At 38.1% G+C, this 21,879-nt stretch overlaps 1 protein-coding gene and 1 long non-coding RNA gene across 2 annotated transcripts; one reads left to right on the top strand and one right to left on the bottom strand.

Moving 5' to 3' along the window:
- Positions 1-488: 488 nt before the first annotated feature.
- On the top strand, positions 489-21,777 carry arih1 (ariadne ubiquitin-conjugating enzyme E2 binding protein homolog 1 (Drosophila)). Its single transcript, XM_032522590.1, has 14 exons — positions 489-977; positions 9,726-9,793; positions 9,933-10,080; positions 11,482-11,574; positions 12,213-12,268; positions 13,241-13,307; positions 13,483-13,589; positions 13,716-13,758; positions 13,886-13,957; positions 15,005-15,135; positions 16,045-16,102; positions 17,778-18,038; positions 19,103-19,215; positions 19,311-21,777. Exons 1-14 carry the CDS (start codon positions 690-692, stop codon positions 19,393-19,395), a joined length of 1,590 nt encoding a protein of 529 aa, XP_032378481.1. The 5' UTR covers positions 489-689; the 3' UTR covers positions 19,396-21,777.
- On the bottom strand, positions 5,845-15,509 carry LOC116693570 (uncharacterized). Its single transcript, XR_004332953.1, has 3 exons — positions 15,311-15,509; positions 6,026-6,033; positions 5,845-5,854 (listed from the first exon to the last, which is right to left on the bottom strand). It is a non-coding gene; the product is annotated as an uncharacterized LOC116693570 (long non-coding RNA).
- Positions 21,778-21,879: the final 102 nt, after the last annotated feature.

The raw sequence follows: 21,879 nt of genomic DNA, 5'->3' as shown, positions 1-21,879 counted from the left end.
TACGAGTAAATTAACGTGGTATTCTGATGTCATCCAAATCTCTGAGTGGCCCATGTACTCCGCGCTCAAGATAGCTATTGTAATGTGACGATTGAAACAAAAGTAAAATAAGAGTCAATAGGAGACAAAATTACCACGAGGCTACACAAATAAGGCTGTGTTTAAAAAAATAAAAAATAAAAAATTGGCTGACATACAGTATACTGGCTAATAGAATATGACATTTTTACAAAGTCAGAGGCATTATCGTCATTCGTCAGAACCATAGATGTAAGACTGTCGGTCAGAACCGTCAGAACCCAACCGTTGGCCTTGCCTGCGTTAGCTACATTTTACGAGGGAACTGTGTTTTGCTGATAACTTTACCTGCAAGTGTTTAAATTTGTCGTATAATAATATTTGTCCGTATTATAAAATAGTTGCGAGACATATTCACGTACAGCTTAATTGTTTCATATACATTTTTTTTTTTTATACATCTTCCTGTACAGTCCATCTGACGTAAGGCCGCCGTCAGCTGGTGACGCTGGGTCTCTTTGTTGGCTTAGCAGCGGCGACGTTTTGTTGTTATTTTCGCTGCAGCTGAAAAACAGGCTCGGATAATTTTGGTTTTCGTATTGTTCCGCAATCAATATTTCACACACTGTAGACTTGGGTGTGCTTGTCACAAGTTGATAACCACCCTAGGAATGGACTCAGACGAGGGGTATAACTATGAATACGACGACGAAGAGGAGGAATGTAGCGAGGATAGCGCCGAAGAGGAGCCCGAGGACGACACCCTGGAGCTCGGAGAGGTGGAATTGGTCGATCCCGTGGTGGCCGGTGGCGAGCGAGATGAATGCAGCGAGACTGGTGGAGGTGGCCACGGTCCCGGTGAGGAGGAGGAGGAGGACTATCGCTTCGAGGTTTTGACTGCCGAGCAGATCCTCCAGCATATGGTGGAGTGTATCAGGGAGGTCAACGAGGTCATCCAGGTAGGTATTTTGGTATGTCGGCGTCAGGAAAGACCGGGGTCCAGACTTGGGTGAAGCATAAACAGGCCTTCGACGTTAGCTTAGCCGTTAGCCTGGTAAGGAGTAGTTTACTTGCTGGAACTTGGCAGTTTCACAACAGTGAAAAGATTTACACAACACTAAAATTAGTTATTTCTCAATGCAGTTAGCTCTCTTTTGTGTAAGTAGCATTTTAAATGAAGACGTGGACAACGTTAAATGTGGACATTTAAGTAACATTTTCCATATGAAGTTTGTGCCAGGAAATAGTCTAATCCGTGTTGAGAAGTTGGCAGCAACGTTTGCTAAGCTAATGTTAGCTTGCTAACTAGCCAACTGTAAGCGTTTACCCAGCACCTTACTGAAAAAGCATATAACGTTCTAATTAGGTAACTGCCAACTCATAGGAAACGACAAGTGGAGTACGATAATCAAGCAATTTAAAGTGAACGTTGCAAAATGTATAAAATAATGTAACCGTTGACGTTATTTTAATGTTTGACGAAAGGCTTGGTCATCGAGTTACCTAGCAAGTTACAAGCTAGGTTATTTACGTCAACAAGATATTTTATCATGACTATCAAAAAAGTTTTGGATGGATTGCTCGAACTGTATAATCTAGCAACGGCTAAACTATCTATATTTTATTTAATGTAAGGGAAACTTAGTAAAGCCCTTTGGCATAGCTACCGTTATCTTGGGCCTCCATTTCCTTTTACTTAGCTAGTACACTTGAGTAACGTTACAGAATGAAATGGAAAATGGCCTTAATGGACCTGTCACTATTAGCTACGTTTTTGAGAAACATTGTTGCATTTATATTCAAGAAAGTAAAGTATTCTGGGTTATTCTGGTTATTATTTCGCTATAAACCAGCCCACAACCTAAAATGGGTAAAATATCAGTACATGGATAAAGTACAGCTGTATTTCAGAAGTCGTTTTCTAAAAAAATTATTAAGATCTGCCTACTTTATTTTTTTATGTTTTTGCAGCTCCAACAGCTAACTTTTTGAGGTATATAACAGCATCTGTTTTTTAATTAAGGTTTTCAGTGTGGAGTATGTGACAGTAGTACAGGGCTGCCAACTTTTCCAAAAATCTTGGAGTGAGATTTGGGGAGGCCAACCGATATTTTGCCGCGTTCAAAGCAATTTCTCTGGGTCTTCATCCTTTAGGGTTTAAATTTGGATTTGTTATTTTTGTGGGGGATGGGGCTCTCCCTAGGGGGGGGTCTGGGTGCATGCTCCCCCAGGAAAAAAATTTGAAAAATGAACCATTAAATGGCACTTTCTGGAGGTTTTTTGCAAAAAATTGAGAGATCAAGTCTTACATGATATGTGCAAAACTGTTGGGTTAAGAGGCTTTGCGTTGTTGTATTATCAACAGGTTTTAGGGCATTTAGCATTTACATTATTTACATTATTAACTTCTTATGATATAAGAACTGACCCAGACAACGTGCCAAACATAATGAACCACATGAAGAGACAGCAGGATAATATAACAGTAGCAACAGCTGAGAAGATTTGGGTCTGTGGTGAACAGGTCCAGGGGTTAAATTAATGTTGAGGGATCAACTAAGACCACTGAAATTCTAAAGAATGAGAACCACTAATTTACATAAATTCTAATCCTTTAACCTTTGTGCCAAGGCTCAGTAATGTTTGGCCCTCATCCTCTGTACCCCACTTAATGTTTTTACTTTTTTGGGAAAATAAAGACTATTTGTTCATTTTATAAAACATCCAATTAATTATTTACAGTTACATTTAGAGATGCACCGAGGTTAGAGATGCACAATAGTGGCCCAACGTTGCAGTATCGTATATATAGTATAGTATATAAAGTATATATATACATAGTATAGTATATATAGTATAGTATAGCTCAGACGTGTTTCATCAGATTTTTTGTGCATATTCAAAATATAACTCCTCCCATCTCTGTTGTCCGAGATTTAGAGAGTTGTAATATAGTCTGCTATGCATGTCATTGCTCCGCTGATATGGTGGATCTCACTCAGACCGTCGCACAGACACAGAGGCCCATTTGGGTCTCTGGTCTCTGACAGAGTTTAGAGGAGCTGTTCGCTGCTCTTTATCGGAAGACTACGCACAGATGCAACGCGTCACTGCCCACAGCAGAGCGAGTCCACTAAAATGAACTGAAGCTGCTACACTACCAGCCGCGCTTCTCACCTCTATCTTTACAGAGAGAGAAGCGACGGACGGGTCTGTGATGCTCAGAGCTCATACCTGAAGCCGGGGAAATGCACCTGGGATGGATCGGGGAAAAAGGTTCTCATTTTGCGACAAAACTTCCGCAGACAGGGAGCGCTCTTGAACCCCCCACAGTCTCTGAAAGCACAACTAGTCGATCACGAGTGGCTCAATAGGTAGATCTATAGACAGATAAACTCATCTTTCAGAAATTTGACCGACCGGGTTGACACTTCAGCGTGAGAAATCAGGGGTGTGGCGTGTGAGCGTGTGAAACCGGTCAAATGCGTGTGTCTCACGGCCAATGCGTGAGAGTTGGCAGCCCTGGTAGTATGTCAAGAGTGACAGCTTTTAAAAGTTACAAGTGGCTGGTGGATATATTGCGTCCCTAAGGACTTTGTTGACTCTCAAAGATTCCGCTGCAATCTTTAGAAAGACATAACAGGCCAAACCTTAATAAACATTGTCTCTGGTTATACTGAAGTTGTATTTCTAATATTTACCACCCAAGTTAAATCAGTGAGGGTATATAAAATATTAGGAGCACCTTTCAGTAATACAGTTCAACAGCACCACAAACTACAGCCTCTAAAGTTAGTATCACATTGAATCAACACCTCTCTCTTAACACTTTTGTGACCTTCATGATGGAAGGATTTATTGTAGTGGACTAGGTATACTAGGTATACCAAATGAAGTTTATAGTGAGTATATTTTTGTTAAACTTTCTCTTTTCATTCGTTACTGATACATTGCCACCAGATGTCATGATTTGTGTAATTAACGTGTAATCAGCTTTTATTGCAGATTTTTCAGGAACTGTTATGCTTTTTGGCCGTTTAGCCTTTCACCTGTCTATCACTGTTTGACGTTTGTGCGATAGCAAATGTACATGTGGCTGTATGCATTTATCATAATTGTTTGCAAAACATATAGCACTACATAATACTTTAAATAAGTAGTATATGATTGTTAACTGCTGTATGAGAAATTATTTAACCATTTTTAGAGAAACATCCTCTTTAATTACACAGATGCTATACTATCTTACAATAGATTCTCTGGGTTCATGATACACTTACTCCTGTTTTCCACTTGACACGTCTGCGTTGTGTTCCGGATGCACCTCGCCCTCCGCAAGCAATCACAGCCATTCAAGTCCAAGCTTGATATTCCACCAGCTGCGCCACGGCATGTATCAGTAGCATTTGTGATGCGGCTCTTCACTACGCTAAAGATATGCGCCAGGTCTATTTTAACACGAGCCACAGGCAGTTCGGACAGCCGGGCAGGAAGTGGAACAGCAAGAGCATCCTGTCAATTTACAAAAAAAACCCTAATATCGTATATCTCCTCTATAACACCATAGACAACAATAGATTCATCTTTGAGGGGGAAAAAACATAATAGACACCACATATTTTTTTTATAAAGACAACGCAAGAAAAGACATGGAGTTAACTGTTGGAGTGCTTGGAGTGGAAGGAAGATACTAGGGCTGCACAATATGACCTAAAATCAAGATTAATGTTACTTCTACCTTGATAAATTAATAATGATTAATCACATTGTTGCTCAGTTGACTCTGACTCTGTGTTTGAGTTATCCTCCATTATGGTTTGCATGTGGCTGACTGGTCCGGGCAAAGTCATGTGACTACACACCATAGAATGTTTTAAAGGAGAAAATAGGCCTATCAACCGGAATAAATAATCAAAATTAGTGTCATGGGAAAAATACGTCTAACAGCTTCATAATTTCAATGTTGATTTTCATTTAATTGTCCAGCCCTAGTAGATATTGGCTCAATAAATACGTGATTGTTCTGCGTAATCTGTGATTATGGCAGGAATGACTCCGCTTCAGAGACACTCCCGATGTGGCATGGCGTGTGGCAGAGGACAGAACGCAACCTGGACCCCGCACAGACTTTCCCAGTGAAAAATCGGGGTTACGCTATTATCACTGAACACATCATTGAACACCGTAATTGTAATAGTATTGTGTTAAATTACCCTGTGAATCCGACCCTTAATTACATCTGAATGTAGTGAAATAAGCATTGTGTGTATGTACAGGTTAGAGGGTATTCTCATGGGAATCCTGTGGTACGGGAGTCAATTTCACTGTTGGTAAAGTGATAGGGATGAAATAGAACGTGTGTTTTGAGTGTGAGAAGATCTCCCTTAAGAATTATGTAATGAAATCGCCTAGGCATGCAAGTAATGGATGTATAGTGTAGCCTAAATTTTCACAATTTCACACACACAATATCAACTGTCTAGTTATCCTCCAGACAGCGATGGACAACCTCTATTTTTTTTCCTCTTTTCCGCTTGGTGGTGCAAGCTTGCTCGCGGTGTGAAGCAGGAGTGGGATGGGATTTCTCTCCGGATTTTGCAGGACAGAATTTTTTTTTGGGGGGGGGGGGGGCGGCAGTCGCGTGATCGGGATATGACGGGAGTATTTTCATGGGATGGGAGCGACAATTGATTCCTGTGTCCCCCTTTTGAACAGGTACATTGAGACAATTACCTTATCTAATCTTGCAATTGCTGAGAGCAATCCCCAGTGCTTTGCCTAAACAGTTGAACCATGGCACTGTAACACAAAGTACTCTCCTGTAGCACCATCATTACTCTTTCAAAATGGGATGGGAAGTGCTTATTGCCATGCAATATACAAACATGTTTTTACTACACTTCTTTGAAGTTGACATCATCATAAGTTGTAATCATACAGGTATTTTGGGAAGACCACTGAATGCCTGCAACTATTGTGACACTTGGCACTACGTCAGTGTGGTGACTTCAGTAGCTAGAAAAGGTGATTTTTATCACAATTTACTGTTAATGCAGCAAAAAGTTTGAATACGTTTTGTTAGACATAGGATAATCCAACAGCAACTTTTGGTGCTTTTATTACTATAATTTGTTAGTTTGTTAGCAGTGCATATAGCAGAAGGGATCACATTTTTTTTGTTGGGGCATCTGTGATCCAATTAGGCCTGCACGATATTGGGGGGGAACATTGCAAATTTTTTTCATGCAAAATGTATTGCAATAGAAAAAAGACTAATTTTTACAAGATGACATAAATAGCTCTATTTGGAAATAATAAATAATTTTTAACTACTGGGGTGTCTTAAAGGGGAAGGGTTGCCGGTAATGGTCATTTAAAAGGAGAATGGTAAAGTGTCCTTTTCTATCAAGCAGCAAAAAAGTTTTAGCATCAACATTTACATCTGGCCTAAAAAGCAGGGACATCTGGTGGAATTTCTGGTGGCACCTGAGCATTTCCCGAATATGGAATGTTGTTGATATAGACTAGTGAACAGCTAAGTTGTCACATACCCCAGTCTATCTGTATACCACATAAACTAATATTATTTGTAGCAATTTGACTTTGTCATTGTACAGTAGGGTGAGAGAAATTAACACACAATTGACCTGGGTATAACCTTGGTTGAGAAATCAGTGTGAAAGGGGTAATAATCACACGCTGCGTTTAAGTCAAAATTTTAGGGTAGAATGCAGTGACTAGAGCACAAAATGGATGAGGGCAACGTATGACTGATATCTCTGCACGTTATTATATGGACTTATAGTCTTGTAGAAATTATGCCAAGGTGCACTAAAGCTATTCTGGCGGCTCAGGGTAAATTATCCTGGTATGTTTAATGGCGGGGCCAACATCTTGCAGCTCTAAGTATTGCATAGTCTCACACTCCAATACCTATCTCAACAGCAGTGAGTGCTTGACTATGGTCTAGCTATATTGCCTTGTTTTTATATCTTTAAACCAATCCCAACCTTCCTGGGCAGCGCTAAGCATGCATAGCGGAGATAGTGAAAGGGGAGGGACACCCGGCATTTGAGAAATGTACCTTATGTCAGGCTTTACCCCTGCAATGTATATCTGTTTAGCGAGATTATGTGCACATGCACATTGAGCACATAGAGCACAAATCAACTAAGTTCACTTTCAAATACTTAGAATAAGCTAGAAAAAGGGTTTGCTGTGAAATGTATGCAATGGAACTTTTCCATTCAATGTATTTTTTGGACAGGTTTCTATTTGGCTTTGTTGGCCTTTCATTCAGAATTGCCAGAGTTTGACCAATTAGGCAGACCGTACGCTCCAAACAAAACAGTTTTATATGTTTGTACCAGTAAAAAGCAAAACATTTTGGTTTTCAATCATTGCAAGCTGGTGTGTTCACTTTCCTCTGATACACCGTCACCTTTACAGTCGCAGGCTAAGTGCACTGAGATGTTTTCGAGTATCTAGTGTTCTTAGAGCTATTGCACAAAACCAGGATAAGGGATTAAGCCAGGATATTTTAGTTATCCTGGATGAATTTAGCCCTAGACTTACTTGCACAATAGCAGAGGCACCTAAGTTACCATGAAGATTTATTCTACAGCTATATACAGCTAGCTGGTCCCAACCAGGCTAACAGCCAGGATTTATTAGTCCTAGAGCTCTTTCTGTTCACACAGCAGTGGGTTTACCTTATTGTTATCAACTTGCATTAAAATACATCAGGTGCATGTTGCTGTTCAGTTAAATACTATTAATATTTTAACATTGTGACTATTATTTAAAAAATATTCATGTGACTGTCATTGTTACTGTTAAATTGCTGTATGAAGACTGCTGTTCATATTGTTAGAAGTTTGATACATTATATTACTGCAGTTGAGATAATTAGAAAAGGCTAATAAGAGATAATTAGATAAAGTTGCAAATGTGTTTTTAAATTAAGTCAGTTACTAAGGGCAATATATAAAGTGATGTACATGGGTGTTTCTGAAGTGGATCAATGCACCTTAAATTATTTTAGTTGATTAATTTTTTTGTATTCTTTAATGACTATACTTTGGGAGGATTGTACATTTCTAAGAACATATCCTATTTGTACAATCCTCCCAAATTATACTTAGTTCACTGGATCAATAACTATATAGTGTTGTACTCTACTTTACATTCACGTAACAACAGAAAGAGGACACCTCAATGGTTTTTGATATTATATTTCGCTTAGGGAAGAATAAAAGATGAATATACTCTGTTATATTCATGTTTACAGTGTGCATTAAATGTATCACTTAATTATCTTTATAGTTTCTTGATTTTAGAGTCCAATTTATTCATTGACTTTATTTTCTATGTCCATATATACGATGGAGCAAAGCATATAAAATGTAAAGAAGGAAACTCCTCTGTTCAAAAAGAAGCGTGGCAGATAATAGCGGACCGACTGAATGAAAGTCTAAAAATATTCGAACTACTGCTCTTTACCATTCAATGAGTCACTTGTCATTTGAAAAAACGAACAGTTGTACACTTTGCATTAAAAGCGAGCAGTGGAAGTTAAAATGACTTGGGAAATTTTATATTTTTGCCCATGAGAGAAAGAGGGAGAAATAGAGTGAAAGAGATTTATGCATCATATTCTAGCACTGTAAAAGATTGTTCTTCATGGTAAATTTCCTCAGTAACACGCTTACTTTTAAAGCCAAAGAGTAAAACGGTTAATTTGTGCAAATGATTAGTAGCCTAATCCTTGAATGGTATGACTATGACGGTTTCAGAGCAGTCAGCAAATGTATATTTTTAGGCTGCTTATGCATTCAGACGGTTCGCGATCGTCTGCCATGCTATCTCTTGCTGTTTCTTTACAGCGGCCGTGTTTCTTTTTTACAAATATTGTTTCACGTTATCATACTTCCACAAGAAGCTCCTGCTCACTCTGTATAAAGAATGAACAATGCTCTTCTCCATTGCTGCATCAGTAAATCTGTGATTGATACCATGGTCTATTTAAGAAAGCTGTGAATGTTTACTTATCCCAACTATCTACACCTGGCTTGACATAGCTTCACCTTTTCATCCTGGCTTGGCAAACGTGCAACTAATTGAGCCGCGATGAGCGTATCACACGAAGTCAAGCTGCGCTTTTTCAGTTATCCTGGATTACTTCATTCTACTTTTGTGAAAAAGCCCCCTGGTTTACTGCATCATAAACTGTTGCCATTTTGCCTGTGAAAAGTCTACAGACACAGCAACAAATCTAAAACTTGTATTTCATTTGGAATGAATTGCCGGCCGTAGTTGCTTTAAGTAACTACTGTGAACATAAAAATGTAAACTCCTCTTCAATGTCATGCAATCTAGTCAAAGAGCCCTTAAGTGAATACTGCCTTTTGTGTCAAAGAGGAGGTAACTTGACTTAGTGATTACTTCTACGGCTGTAGTTTGTGGTGGTATTTTATTGGATTGTAATGAAAAGTGTTTCAGATGTTCTTGTCCACTAACATACATATGTTGATGTTGTAATGGAAATGTTTTTACACTTTTTTTTTTTTTTTAAATACTAAGTTCAATCCATTTTCCAAAAACTTGGATCATTAAGCTAAAGAGAACCCCCCACAACCCCCTAAATTGGCAGAAGTTAAATATAAACTTCAGGCATATTTCTGATCAATCATTTCTCATTCCTCTAGAATCCTGCAACAATAACACGCATCCTCCTCAGTCACTTCAACTGGGATAAAGAAAAGCTTATGGAAAGGTAAGAATCTCTGAAGTACATTCTTTGTACCCTTTAACTTGCCAGCCAAAAAGTATGTTATCCTAGAAGTTCCTGGGAGAGCTCATTTCTTAATACTTTCTTAAACACTGCTTTCTTTCTTTTTTCTCAATTTATACAGGTATTTTGATGGTAACCTGGACAAGCTTTTCTCTGAGTGTCATGTCATTAACCCGAGTAAGAAGCCTCGGATCCGTCCTCCAATCAACACTAGATCGTCGGCACAGGACATGCCATGTCAGATTTGCTACCTGAACTTCCCCAACACTGTGAGTCCTACAATGGCGCCAGGATTGTGATGCAAAAGCTGAATGTGTGTTCAGGTTTAAGTTGTGGTGTTACAATAGGGATTTTTTTTGGTGACGTTGTTGGACAAAGCAGTTTCTTTGCCTTATACTGCATTGGAGATTTAGGAGACATTTAAACTTGTTTAATACAAAATTACCCCTAATTGAGACCTTGTCACAGACTGACGTTTAAATCATTTTCCTAATTGTTTTTTCAGACCCTGTTAACTGCCTTGACTAACACATTAGCAAAAGAAAAGGAGGATGGCTAACTTGACATCCTAAAATGTGATCACATTATGTGTTATGAAGTACTAGGATTAATATTTTCTCATACCTTCTGCAACTATAGATATAAACTTGTGAATGTTACTCAGTGCCATTAATTCACCTCACAGTATTCACTATTGTTGTTAATTCTTTATCAGTACAGCAATCAAATTTTACTTTGCATGCTAAAAGTGATAAATGCTAAAGGTAGGATATTAGCTGCGACTTTGCACCCTGTAATTAGTCTTCTCCCTACCAGCTGGAGGCATTGCCGGTTTTGGTAATTAAATTAGAAATACCAATGTTCTTCTTACCTTAAAATGTGAATGTTGCTCTTTTTTTAGTCAAGGTCACAGACATGCAGCTCTTTAATATGGGCCAGAGGTGGTCCAAGTCAGTACTAAACAGTTTTCTGTTCGTCCAGTCATTGAACATATTACAGTTGGTGCAGTCAGTACAATTTTAAAACACTGTCCTTAATGACAAACCAGTTAAGGATGGATCTGAGCATATGTGTTGTTGATGTATTTTGGAACGGCTAATGATAAAGCTGGAAAAAAAATATTCATATTCACATATAACGATTTAACAATTATCGCTTTCAACACACAGCACAATGACATTACACGGCTGGCTGCAGATATGTTTGTTGGAATGTTTTATTGATTTAGAACATTTACACACATTGAATGTAATTATTTTTGGGGATGTGGTTTACATTTATCGACACAAAGAATTTACATGTCAAGGTGAATACAAATCTTCATGAATTGATCTAAATAAAATTTCCATATAGGAGTATATTGTCTTAACAAAAGATAAATGTATTTTATTAAGGCCAGGTGGTTTAGTGTTTCAGATATGATATTAAGTTGTTGTTCTCCCAAAACCAGAATTAAAGATGCGTAATCCAAACTGTTTAACCTAGAATATATATGTTGGAGTTTGTAGCAAACAAAATTAATTACTGGTGATTTTACTCAGTTTGTCAAACAATGGAATTCTTTCAATGGCCTTGCTCTAAAGTTTTAGACTTGCCTGGTTACCAGAAGTGCGTAAGCTAATCATGTTATGTCTTGTGTGTCTTATTTACGAGATGCTTCTCTCTTACAGTATTTTACAGGCCTGGAGTGTGGACACAAATTCTGCATGCAGTGCTGGGGAGATTACCTGACCACCAAAATCATAGAAGAAGGAATGGGACAGGTACCCACTAAGATTCTTTCTTAGGGTATGACCCCCGATTTCTACCGGATGCGTAACGGCTGCGGATTGGCTCCGCCGTCTGTCAATACCCACCAGGTCTGGGTATGTTGTGGAAACGGCTGCGGCCATGACTGACAGCTGAAATCACGAGCACCCACGAGATCGTGCAAATTCATGTAGAATAGAACCACAAAAAACAATAGTTTGTTTCCATCCAGAAGAACTGAGAGGAAACAACTGTGCTGTGTTTTTAAGGTGTAGTGCAGGGAAATATAATCCGCCGTGAGCACAGTCAATTCTTTTGAAAATTGACTAGATGTTTTATTTTGTTTCGGTGCTCGACTTCCTGTCCCGCACTGTTTGCCGTGTGCTGAATTGCTGCAGAGCTCTCCGGCCTCCAGCAAAAATAGAAGCTCTGCGTATCTGCTCCGGAGGGCTGCGGATCGCCGGAGCTGGAACGCAGTCGTTCCACAGTCTGTGGAAGTACACACATTGACTTTGATGGAAACCTAATGACTTCGCCGCCGTTCCGGAGCGGATCCGCAGCCATACGCATCTGGTGGAAAATAGTCACTGATCACTGTTAGTCTTTTAATAATTGCATGACTAATGATTTGCCTTCTGTGTTGTTTTCTCAGACAATTTCTTGTCCTGCTCATAGTTGTGACATTTTGGTTGATGACAACACAGTCATGTGAGTATCTTGTTTTGATGTAGCGTTGTTTACTGGTCAGCAGTAACCCATTCTGGTGAAGTAAACAGTAGGAAACAAAAATGATTCTTCTTGTTTTTTTGGTCCCAGTTTTTGTGATATGAACAGTGTATAGAGACAAACCAAGTTCACAAACAAACTACTTTAGAAGGAGCAATGTAACATTTGAAATGTTAAATCAAATTTAGCAACTGTTATTTTAAAGTCTTGAAAAGCCAGAAAACATAATAAAGTCTGTATACTGCAGTTTTTGGTCAAACAGTTACAATCAAATAGTCAAATAATCATGAACCCCTACATAATTACTAAACCAGTCAAACATAAATACATGTAATTTCTTTAAAATAAGATATTATTTCTTATACATTTTTACACATTTGTACAGTGCATTTAACAGAAATAGAAACTGTAAAATGGAAGACTTTTTTTTTTTTTTACCTGACATTTGCCTTCTAAAAGAAAGTTCTTGGTGCAGGGCTGTTTAGTTACATCTCTACTTAACTACTTTAAAATGTTGATGTTCAGCCTGTAGTACATTGAAATATACCTCTATATTGAAAGCATGGACACTAATCTCTTGTACCAGCTCTTAAGCTGACAGTAATTGTCTTAACCTACATTCTGATCTGACATGCGCGCAAGAGACTTGACAGTGTTTTCACTGACCAGTTTAGGGTTAATATTTAGTTTCACATTTTGTACTTCTTAGTTAGAAGCCTGCCCTTTTTCAAGTTTTGTAATTAGGAAATGTGTTTGTGAATAGTTAATGTCAGCAGACAAATTAATATTCTCACTGTTATAACAATTTATATTTTACTTCATTTATCTACTCTTGAAAACGTGTATGCATTGTTACTTGGGAGTTTTGCACTGAATAATGAAGAAAGGAAGCTTTTACCAAAGTCATCCATTTTATGTAATGAAAGCTAATAAATTATTTGACCTCTCCTATAGGCGCCTCATAACAGATTCAAAAGTGAAGTTGAAGTACCAGCATTTAATTACGAATAGTTTTGTAGAGGTAAGCTTTGAGATTTTTTCTCCTCAACAGTATTTTGAAATAAAATATGAAGCCTTGATTTATGATGTTGAGCTGTTAGGTTATTCTGTATACACTATTTGTAAAAGCAAGGAAATTATACTTATGTGCCCATGAAACTATGAGTTGATCTTCCACCTCTCATTACTTCTTTAAGTGCAATCGACTGTTAAAGTGGTGCCCTGCACCGGACTGCCATCATGTTGTTAAGGTCCAGTACCCAGATGCCAAGCCAGTGAGGTGCAAGTGTGGCCGTCAGTTCTGGTGAGATAGTTTGTTGTTGTATATAAGACTATTGTGGCAGCTACAGTACGTGCATGTTGACTTTGTAAGTAAATAGCAATTATTAACATTTTGTGAATTTGACTTATGTGCCTTCTGTTGGTTCAGCTTTAACTGTGGAGAGAATTGGCATGATCCCGTCAAGTGTAAGGTAAGCCAATCAGGAAAATGTACACCTTACAGAAATTTGAACCTGTTCCTCCAGCATCTTGAGTGAAATAATTTTAAGAGTAGCATTCATTGTGTGATGATTTCTCACTCTTTAAATTATTTTTTAGTGGTTGAGAAAATGGATTAAGAAATGTGACGATGATAGTGAAACTTCAAACTGGATTGCAGCAAATACTAAGGTATGGAATTAAAGTGGTCGGTTAGTTTTACCCTCTTGTCTGGTTCATGCTGGTAGGTAATTAATGTGATGATCACAAATAAATTTTAATTGTGGAAATACTGGTCATACTAAACAATAAGATGTTGAAAACAGAAAGACTGTACAGTCAATTGGGAAGGTCTGCCTAAATATTCAATCGAAAGTCACAAAATTAAAATATGCACTGAAAGGTTTTGCCACACACAGTTACACTGTTACTTATTCCTTATGTATGGTGGAGAGATGGTCTATTCACCCAGAGAACCAAGGTTATAACATAACAAAGTGTTTTCTGGCAGTAGTTAAAACCGTTGAGACCAATTTAACAATAGACAGAGAGAAATAAAGCTTATTTTACTATTGTTTTACATTGATTAAGTTCTAAAGCACAAATGAATTACCATCAAACACTCAACAGATGATTTCTGTGAAGACTGATGTTCTTTTCTCCTCCTCTACATTTTTTTAATTGCAGCACTAAACAAGGCAGTAGGCTACTCTAGTATCAATTTGTGACCGTTGTAGGACAAACCGAGAACATTTCTATGTTTAATATAGAGATGTGAAAATTACAAATTTTACTTCACAATTAATTGTCTCAGAAATAATTTGTGATTAACAATAAAATTGTTTCATTGTCAAATTTAAAAACATTTTACTTTTTTAACAAATTGAAGTTTTGAATGAATTCCAGGACACTTCTTTTGGTTATATCACTGTTATGTGACTCAGATAATGTAATAACACAGGTACACCGCCAATGAAGGAAACATCTCTTTATTATCATAAGAAGATGTCTTCTTCCAATTTGGCATATCTAAACAAAGTCAACAATTATCCTGAAAAGTCATACCCTTATGAAAGACCAACCCAAACAACCTTCTTTAGGTTAAACATCTGCAGACTTTTAAGTATTTTAAGTAGTTTTTAATGTTGATTTGCTTGAATTCCTCTTAACATTTGATTTTTTTAAAACACTTGACACTTTAAGCAGATATTTACAAAATCTGCTCTCTTTTCATGACAGGAGTGTCCAAAATGCCATGTGACCATTGAGAAAGATGGTGGCTGCAATCACATGGTTTGTCGAAACCAGAACTGCAAAGCTGAGTTCTGTTGGGTCTGCCTTGGTCCATGGGAACCCCATGGCTCAGCCTGGTAAGAGCTAATGGTTTACACAGTAAATGACAATGGTGTTACTTCTTGTGCCATGTTAAAATACACTTCAGATAGGTCTTGAGTGGTGTCATCTCATTTCAGTAAAAAAAAAAAGCCTTTTTTAAATATGTGGAAGTCCAATATAGTTATTCAAATAAGATATTGTCAAAAATACAGGGGGCACGGTTCACAAAACCCACGGTTCGGTTCGTATCAAGGTTTTAGGGTCACGGTTTTCGGTTTGTACGACTCTTGTTATTTTTTCTTTTAATCTTTAACACTCCAGAAATATACTTCAACATATGATATATAGCTTAATTGTCCACAAAGTAGGATACAGTATTAAAAAAATAGTTCATATCATGTAATCATGCACAAACTGATTTTGACTTGATTTTAAGCACATTATTGGGACCATCTCTGAGGAATGCAGGTGAGATTTTGATACAACAAGAGGGAAGACATTGATGATTTTAACAAGCTTTTCATTTATTTGGCAAAAAAGGAGAATGTGTATTGCTATCTACAGGCACTTATGTGCCTTTTAAGCACACAAAGATTGAAATAGTACAAAATATTAATTTAAATAACTTGCATTTATCAAACTGCCAACTTCAATGTAGCTTTTAGAAAACTTGTATCCTTTTAATAGAAAAAGAGAGGAACTCTTAAAGTTCTGTCTTTTGAATAAGTCAGAATACGTTCAACATAAATAGTTATTTAGAAAAAAAAAGGAAACTTGTTTTGGGATGAATAAAATTACTTTGGGCTGAGTTTTCCTAGTAACCTTACCAAAAAGGCTCAGGTTCGGATGCATTTTCATTAACCATGCCACGCCTAGTCAAAAAGTGATGTGTGTTATGGAATTCTGGAAAACATTGATGATGGTTCTGATCCGGCACTATTCAGGTACAACTGCAATCGCTACAATGAAGATGATGCGAAGGCAGCCAGAGATGCTCAGGAGGTAATTAATTACATTCATATGGACATTTATAGTTAGATATCTTTGCATGTTGTTTTATTTTGTCGGATGTGCCAATAATTATAATAATGGCATAGTTATCAATTATTTGTCGTCCTATTGGTAAAGACGCTACAGATGCCCTAAAATGCAGAGTTAAAAAATAGTTTTTACAGGCATCCCGTTGGCCAGTTTAAGTCCCATGTACGACTTGAACTAGGGTTGGGTACCTTTCGCATCTGAACCAATACTAGTCCCAATACCTGTACCTAAAATCCAGTTCCTGGTACACAACAGTACTTTTTTCGGTACTTTCCCTCTGTAATTACAAAAAAATTGTTTCAGTTGTAAAAATAATTCCAAACCTGTTTATTTAGAATATTTTACACTGACAGAAATTAAACAAAAATAAAACCCCTCCCTCTCTCCTACCAAACCCGGCCCTACAACCAATTAAATTGAATAATTATTTATTTCTTACTCACTGTAACTTTTGTTTTTGTATTTGTATATTATATTTTAGCCTGTTTTATTTTCATCATGGCTGATTTTAATTGCTCTTTAATGTTTGTAACGCACTAATGTAAAGCACTTTGAATTGTCTTGTTGCTAGAAGGTGCTGTAGACATAAAGTTGCCTTGCCTTACAACCTCAGCCTGTCAGTCAGTCCCCAGGGCATAGAAACACTTCATAGAAGCACCGCGACTGCTTTCGGCTCACCATCAATATCATGTCATAGTGAAAGGTGTCTGTGTGAAGTTTCGAAAAACTGTAACCACACTTGAAACCACTTTATCGGTATTGCCGTGACTCACTAGGATGTCAACTAAACTGCACAGCCAAAGTAGTTTGCTCCGTCCGCACTTCTGTGCGTGCATGCATTCGTGCGTGCGTGTGACCTCTGCTCTCGGTCAGTATGCAGAAAGGACAGATAAGCCCTTTTGTATAATGCACTAAGCACTTTAGCACCACATTCTTGCCCTTAAAACAGCCTAATTAAGAAGTAAATATTTAACTCGTAAGTACAAGATAGTATCTCTATGTAGGAGCTAATTTCCGTGGCCAAAACCTAAGTTTAAGTTGTACGTAGGACTTAAACTTAGGCCTTGCGTTTCAAGGCTTCTGTAACATGTCCTTTTTATTGTGCAATATTCAGCCATATTTGCCACATGTGTAACTGGCATTTCTAATCACAATGAGGCAGCATCCTGAAGAATGCCATCTAACTAGACTGGGTAAACCCCGCCCACTCTGCTGGTGATTTGATTTTGCCCTGCAGCTCGGTCTGGAAACCTGCACGTTTAATTCTCCTGCTTCAGTTCACAATTTTGCGGGAACCAATCACAAACTGGCTTATCTACCTGCCATGCTATTGGTGGGTTAAACACGATGACGATAGAGAAGCGACCAAGCAACTTCTTGTTTACATTCAACATAGCGGCCACCGAATCGCAGCAAACCCGTTGATGCCGCTGTTGCTTTTATATCACCCGGATTGTTGGGCTGATCGGTTGAAGGACTATCCAATTGCGTACAGAGTCTGTTGGTCTATTGAATGCCAGACTAGCGTCTAACCAGAAATGCCTTCAGAATACAACTTAGACATCCATTATATGTTGCAATGCTAATTATCAAGTTGATCATGCTGGAGTTAAAGCCAGTTCTATTTTGTGTGCAGCGCTCTAGGGCAGCCTTGCAGAGGTACCTGTTCTACTGCAACCGCTACATGAACCACATGCAGAGCTTGCGTTTTGAGCACAAGCTCTATGCTCAGGTCAAGCAGAAGATGGAGGAGATGCAGCAGCACAATATGTCCTGGATTGAGGTGCAGTTTTTGAAGAAGGCTGTGGATGTGCTTTGTCAGTGCCGCTCCACACTCATGTTCACTTACGTCTTTGCCTTCTACCTCAAGAAGAACAACCAGTCCATTATTTTTGAGGTATGATAAAAGGAAAATTGTTGGCATAACTGTGAGCAGATGGTGCATGACATAAATAACTTGAGCTATTTTAATATTCATATCATATTTACAAATAAAATTTGCAAAACCGTTTTGAGTGTAAAGTGTTAATCTTGACAGTAATCACTGCCTTTAAATGAGGAATTAATCATTCTAATGGAATTGTGGTTTGTAACTGTTGGTGTTTGAACCATTGTTTTAAATTTGTCCCTATAAGTTTTAGCCATCCATCAATTCATCTATCCATTCATTCATTCAATCAAAACTGATTAAAATACCTTGCTAGTAGACAAAAAGAAATCCCCCAAAATTTTGGCCACTTTTCAATTCTTTGTTCTTTTCTCTGTAACTGGTCCACGACAGAGGCCCAAGACCAAATTAGTCACTCGATTGTAAAGCCACCTACACATGAAAAGCGATTTGCTCTCTGCGCATTGCTAGGTAGGGCACAGAGCAAAGCACAGTGCAGGTATTTGTTATCCACGGGGGCAAGGAAGCTATTTCCGGTTGCTAGGTAACGACAGCTGTTATCTCATTGGTTGCGATTTCAAAAGATCAGCTGCAACTTGGTCAAAGTTGAAATAATTTGAACGTTGGGAAACAAAGGGTTGCTGGTTCATGTCCACATAGGGACCAAAGTATGGTGGTGGACTGGTAGCTATAGAGGTGCCAGTTCACCTCTTGGGCACTGCCAAGGTGCTCTTGAGCAAGGCACCGCACCCCCAACTGCTCGGGGCGCCTTTCCATGGGCAGCCCCTCACTCTGACATCTCTCCATTTAGAGTGTGTGTGTGTGTGTGTGTGTGTGTGTGATTCAGGCCTGTGTGTAATAACAACTGTGTGTAAATTCTAAATTCCCCTTGTGGGACTAATAAAGGATACAATATAAAAAAAATTATAAAATAAAAATGGGAAGACATCAGCTCAAACTTCCTGTAGTCTGAGCTGGGCCTTATGCAGGATGCTTTAACTTGTAGGGGACATCATCAATAAATGAAATTTCTGTTAAAATAATATTGTTTATCCATTGTCTTTGTTCATCAGAACAACCAGGCAGACCTGGAAAATGCCACTGAGGTTCTGTCTGGCTACCTAGAGCGGGATATCTCCCAGGATTCCTTGCAGGACATCAAGCAGAAAGTACAAGATAAGTACAGGTCAGTAAAGGAAGAATCATAATCGCTGCCTGCCACTGTTACTGTAAACGTTTGTGTGTTTTATGTATGCTAACAAATGTTTTGTTACTCTACAGATACTGTGAGAGCAGGCGAAGAGTGCTGCTACAGCACGTGCATGAAGGCTATGAGAAGGACCTGTGGGAGTACATTGAGGATTGAGGACACGTCCCAATGCAACGGACTCTTGAGTATCTTGACAAACTAGAGCACTGATGCAATTTAACAGGGCAGCACGGGCCTTCTAACGCCTCTCCTTTGGCAAACCAACCACTTTTTCATCATTTTTCCTGGATTTGTTTAACAAAATCTTCAAAGTAAATTATATTTAAATAAAAGGTAGAGTAATAAAAAGAAAGTGTACTACAGTATTGTTAGCAACAGAGTGGAGTCTTGAGAAAGCAGAACATCCACCTTAAACAAATACATCCTTTTGGCTTGTATTGTAACACCTCCCCTGAACTATCTTATTTTCCTTTTTGTTTTTTTGCTTGTGAATCTTTTCTGTTTTGATTTTGACTTTTATTTTCCCATTAGTGTGAAAATGTTTTCAACACAGCTTTAATTGTCCTGGCCATGTCTGCAATATGTGGTGAGATCCTTGTCTGAGTGGCTGAATGTTGATAGGTTGATTGCGAAGGGGCAAAGACATTTCAGGGGGGAAAAGAAGAAAAAAAACATCAAAAGAACAAAATAGCAAGTTGTATTTTTCAATTTGTAAATAGTCCATATGCATGGAAGAGAGTGGCACGTGTTTGCATAATTTTGAAATATTTATTCTTTACCAATATTGAGAAAGGTGTTCTTTGCCATTTACGTTGAGTCTGTCTACTTCCTCCATAGTGTGTGGGAGCTTGGATGTCTTTGGCAATAAGATGTTCCTCCTATCATCCTCAGTCTCTTTGGAGAAGTGCACAAATTATCAGTAACTCTAAATGGGGACCGATAGAAAGAATTTCTCTTTGTCAAATAAAGGACTAAAGTGCAAGGTTGAGTTAGAAACCAAGAGCAGAAAAAGTTTAACAGTTCAAAAGTAAGGTAGAACGCATCGGCCCTGTGTCCCTCTATTATAATCTTTTTCCGTGCCCTCTTAGTTGTTTTTAGAGGTGTTTAACATTTAAGAACATTACTAATTATTTGCAAGAGCCAAACTGAGTGACATTCACTCTTCTTTTTTTCTCTCTTTCCCGACGGGGCTTGAGGTAGCCCTCTTGAAGCTCAGCTTGCACCTTGGGAATTGAATGAGGGTAATAGAATGTACTGACAGCACAGCTTTGTCGTGCTGCTAATTGGACTGGATCCCTGTCAAACAGGGTCAGGCATTTGCATCACTCTCGCAGGGAATACTTTGTTGGTATGGGCCCGATAGTGGTCGTGCCTCCTTGAAGAGATCTTTTGCCTTGCAGTGAGACTGAACAGAGCTTTAAACCAAGCTACACAGATGGACTTGCATGATCCTTTAGGCAGATGAGAAATATAGGGCAAAAGGTTGTAGGACTGTTTTATAATGCCGTTATGCTTTTGCATTAAAGACTGTATTTTTCGCACATGGGTTGAGGATTTGACATTGAAATGTCAGTGCCCCTCCAGGTTTTGCATTGTTATATGTGGTGGTTGCTCTGGTTGTCAAGCTCTCTGCTTGTAAATGCTCGTTCATGTCTCTGCAATATGACAGTCTTAACAAGATTGACTGGAGGGGACATGAATATACAGGCACTGATGCAAGTCAGAAGATGACACCAAAGTGTCAGCTTTCATTAAAACACATCCTTTAACCCAGTTTCAGATATTTGGGGAGTTCTCTCCCAAATGCTTCTTATGTGTTCAAACTTATTATTTTATCCTAGCAAATTATAAACTGTATTGTTTATTTGAATAAATGTCATGAGAAATCTCATTTTTGGGAGTACTGTGTGAGTCATTAGAGTAGGTTTGATCACAATCATTATTACCCAAAAATCCATGATGCATTTCTGCGCTATGTATTGTGCGATGTAGTGTCTGACAGACCTTGGCAGAGCTGTGTTCAAGAATTTCTTGAAATTCATTTGGTAACTTTTTTTTTTTTTTAAATAATTTTGATTTTAAGCAAAAATGTTAGCTTGTTTTGCACCACTTTTACTTGCAGATTGTGTGATAAAGATCAGGTGGTTGTTTGTATGTCACTTTTGAATAATTTTGTCTCTTAAGTCACAAACCAATGATGACACAAGTTGAATGGATAGTAACAAAAGATGGGCTATTTTCTCTAAGCTGTCTTGCAGTAACACACCAGTTATAGCTGTGCTCATTAGGCTAATATCTCCAGGGCTCACTCTTTTCATTGTGTCTGCTAGTAGTTCATGAACATTTCGACATAACGTTTGAAGTAACTGAAGCAGCTACTTATATTAAATTGAGACATCCAAAAAACTTTTAATACTTTTCTACATATCTTTTCTTTATGCTATCAAAGATGTTTTATTTCCTATTAGTGTAAAAATGTGGGAAAAATTAGTTGTCTGTTTTGGAGAAAATATTAAAGTGCAAAATGTTGCAAACATCGTTCTGGCATGGGTGGTTGTTTGATAATGGACACAATGTTTATGTTGTCGTAGAAGCCATTTTCATTAAAAAAACATTTTTCCACAGTCAATATTAAGTTTT

This window comes from Etheostoma spectabile, chromosome 8 (assembly GCF_008692095.1).
Source record: "Etheostoma spectabile isolate EspeVRDwgs_2016 chromosome 8, UIUC_Espe_1.0, whole genome shotgun sequence".
Classification (NCBI taxonomy): domain Eukaryota; kingdom Metazoa; phylum Chordata; class Actinopteri; order Perciformes; family Percidae; genus Etheostoma; species Etheostoma spectabile.
The sequence above is the reverse complement of the archived record's forward strand: the minus strand, read 5'-3'. Positions and strand labels throughout refer to the sequence as shown.

Excerpts from the sequence above, each read along its gene's own strand:
- arih1 (XM_032522590.1), top strand. The coding sequence starts at position 690 with ATGGACTCAGACGAGGGGTATAACTATGAATACGACGACGAAGAGGAG. Across the intron at positions 9,794-9,932 it reads AAAGAAAAGCTTATGGAAAG|GTATTTTGATGGTAACCTGG; the intron begins GTAAGAATCTCT and ends CAATTTATACAG. Across the intron at positions 11,575-12,212 it reads TAGAAGAAGGAATGGGACAG|ACAATTTCTTGTCCTGCTCA; the intron begins GTACCCACTAAG and ends TTGTTTTCTCAG.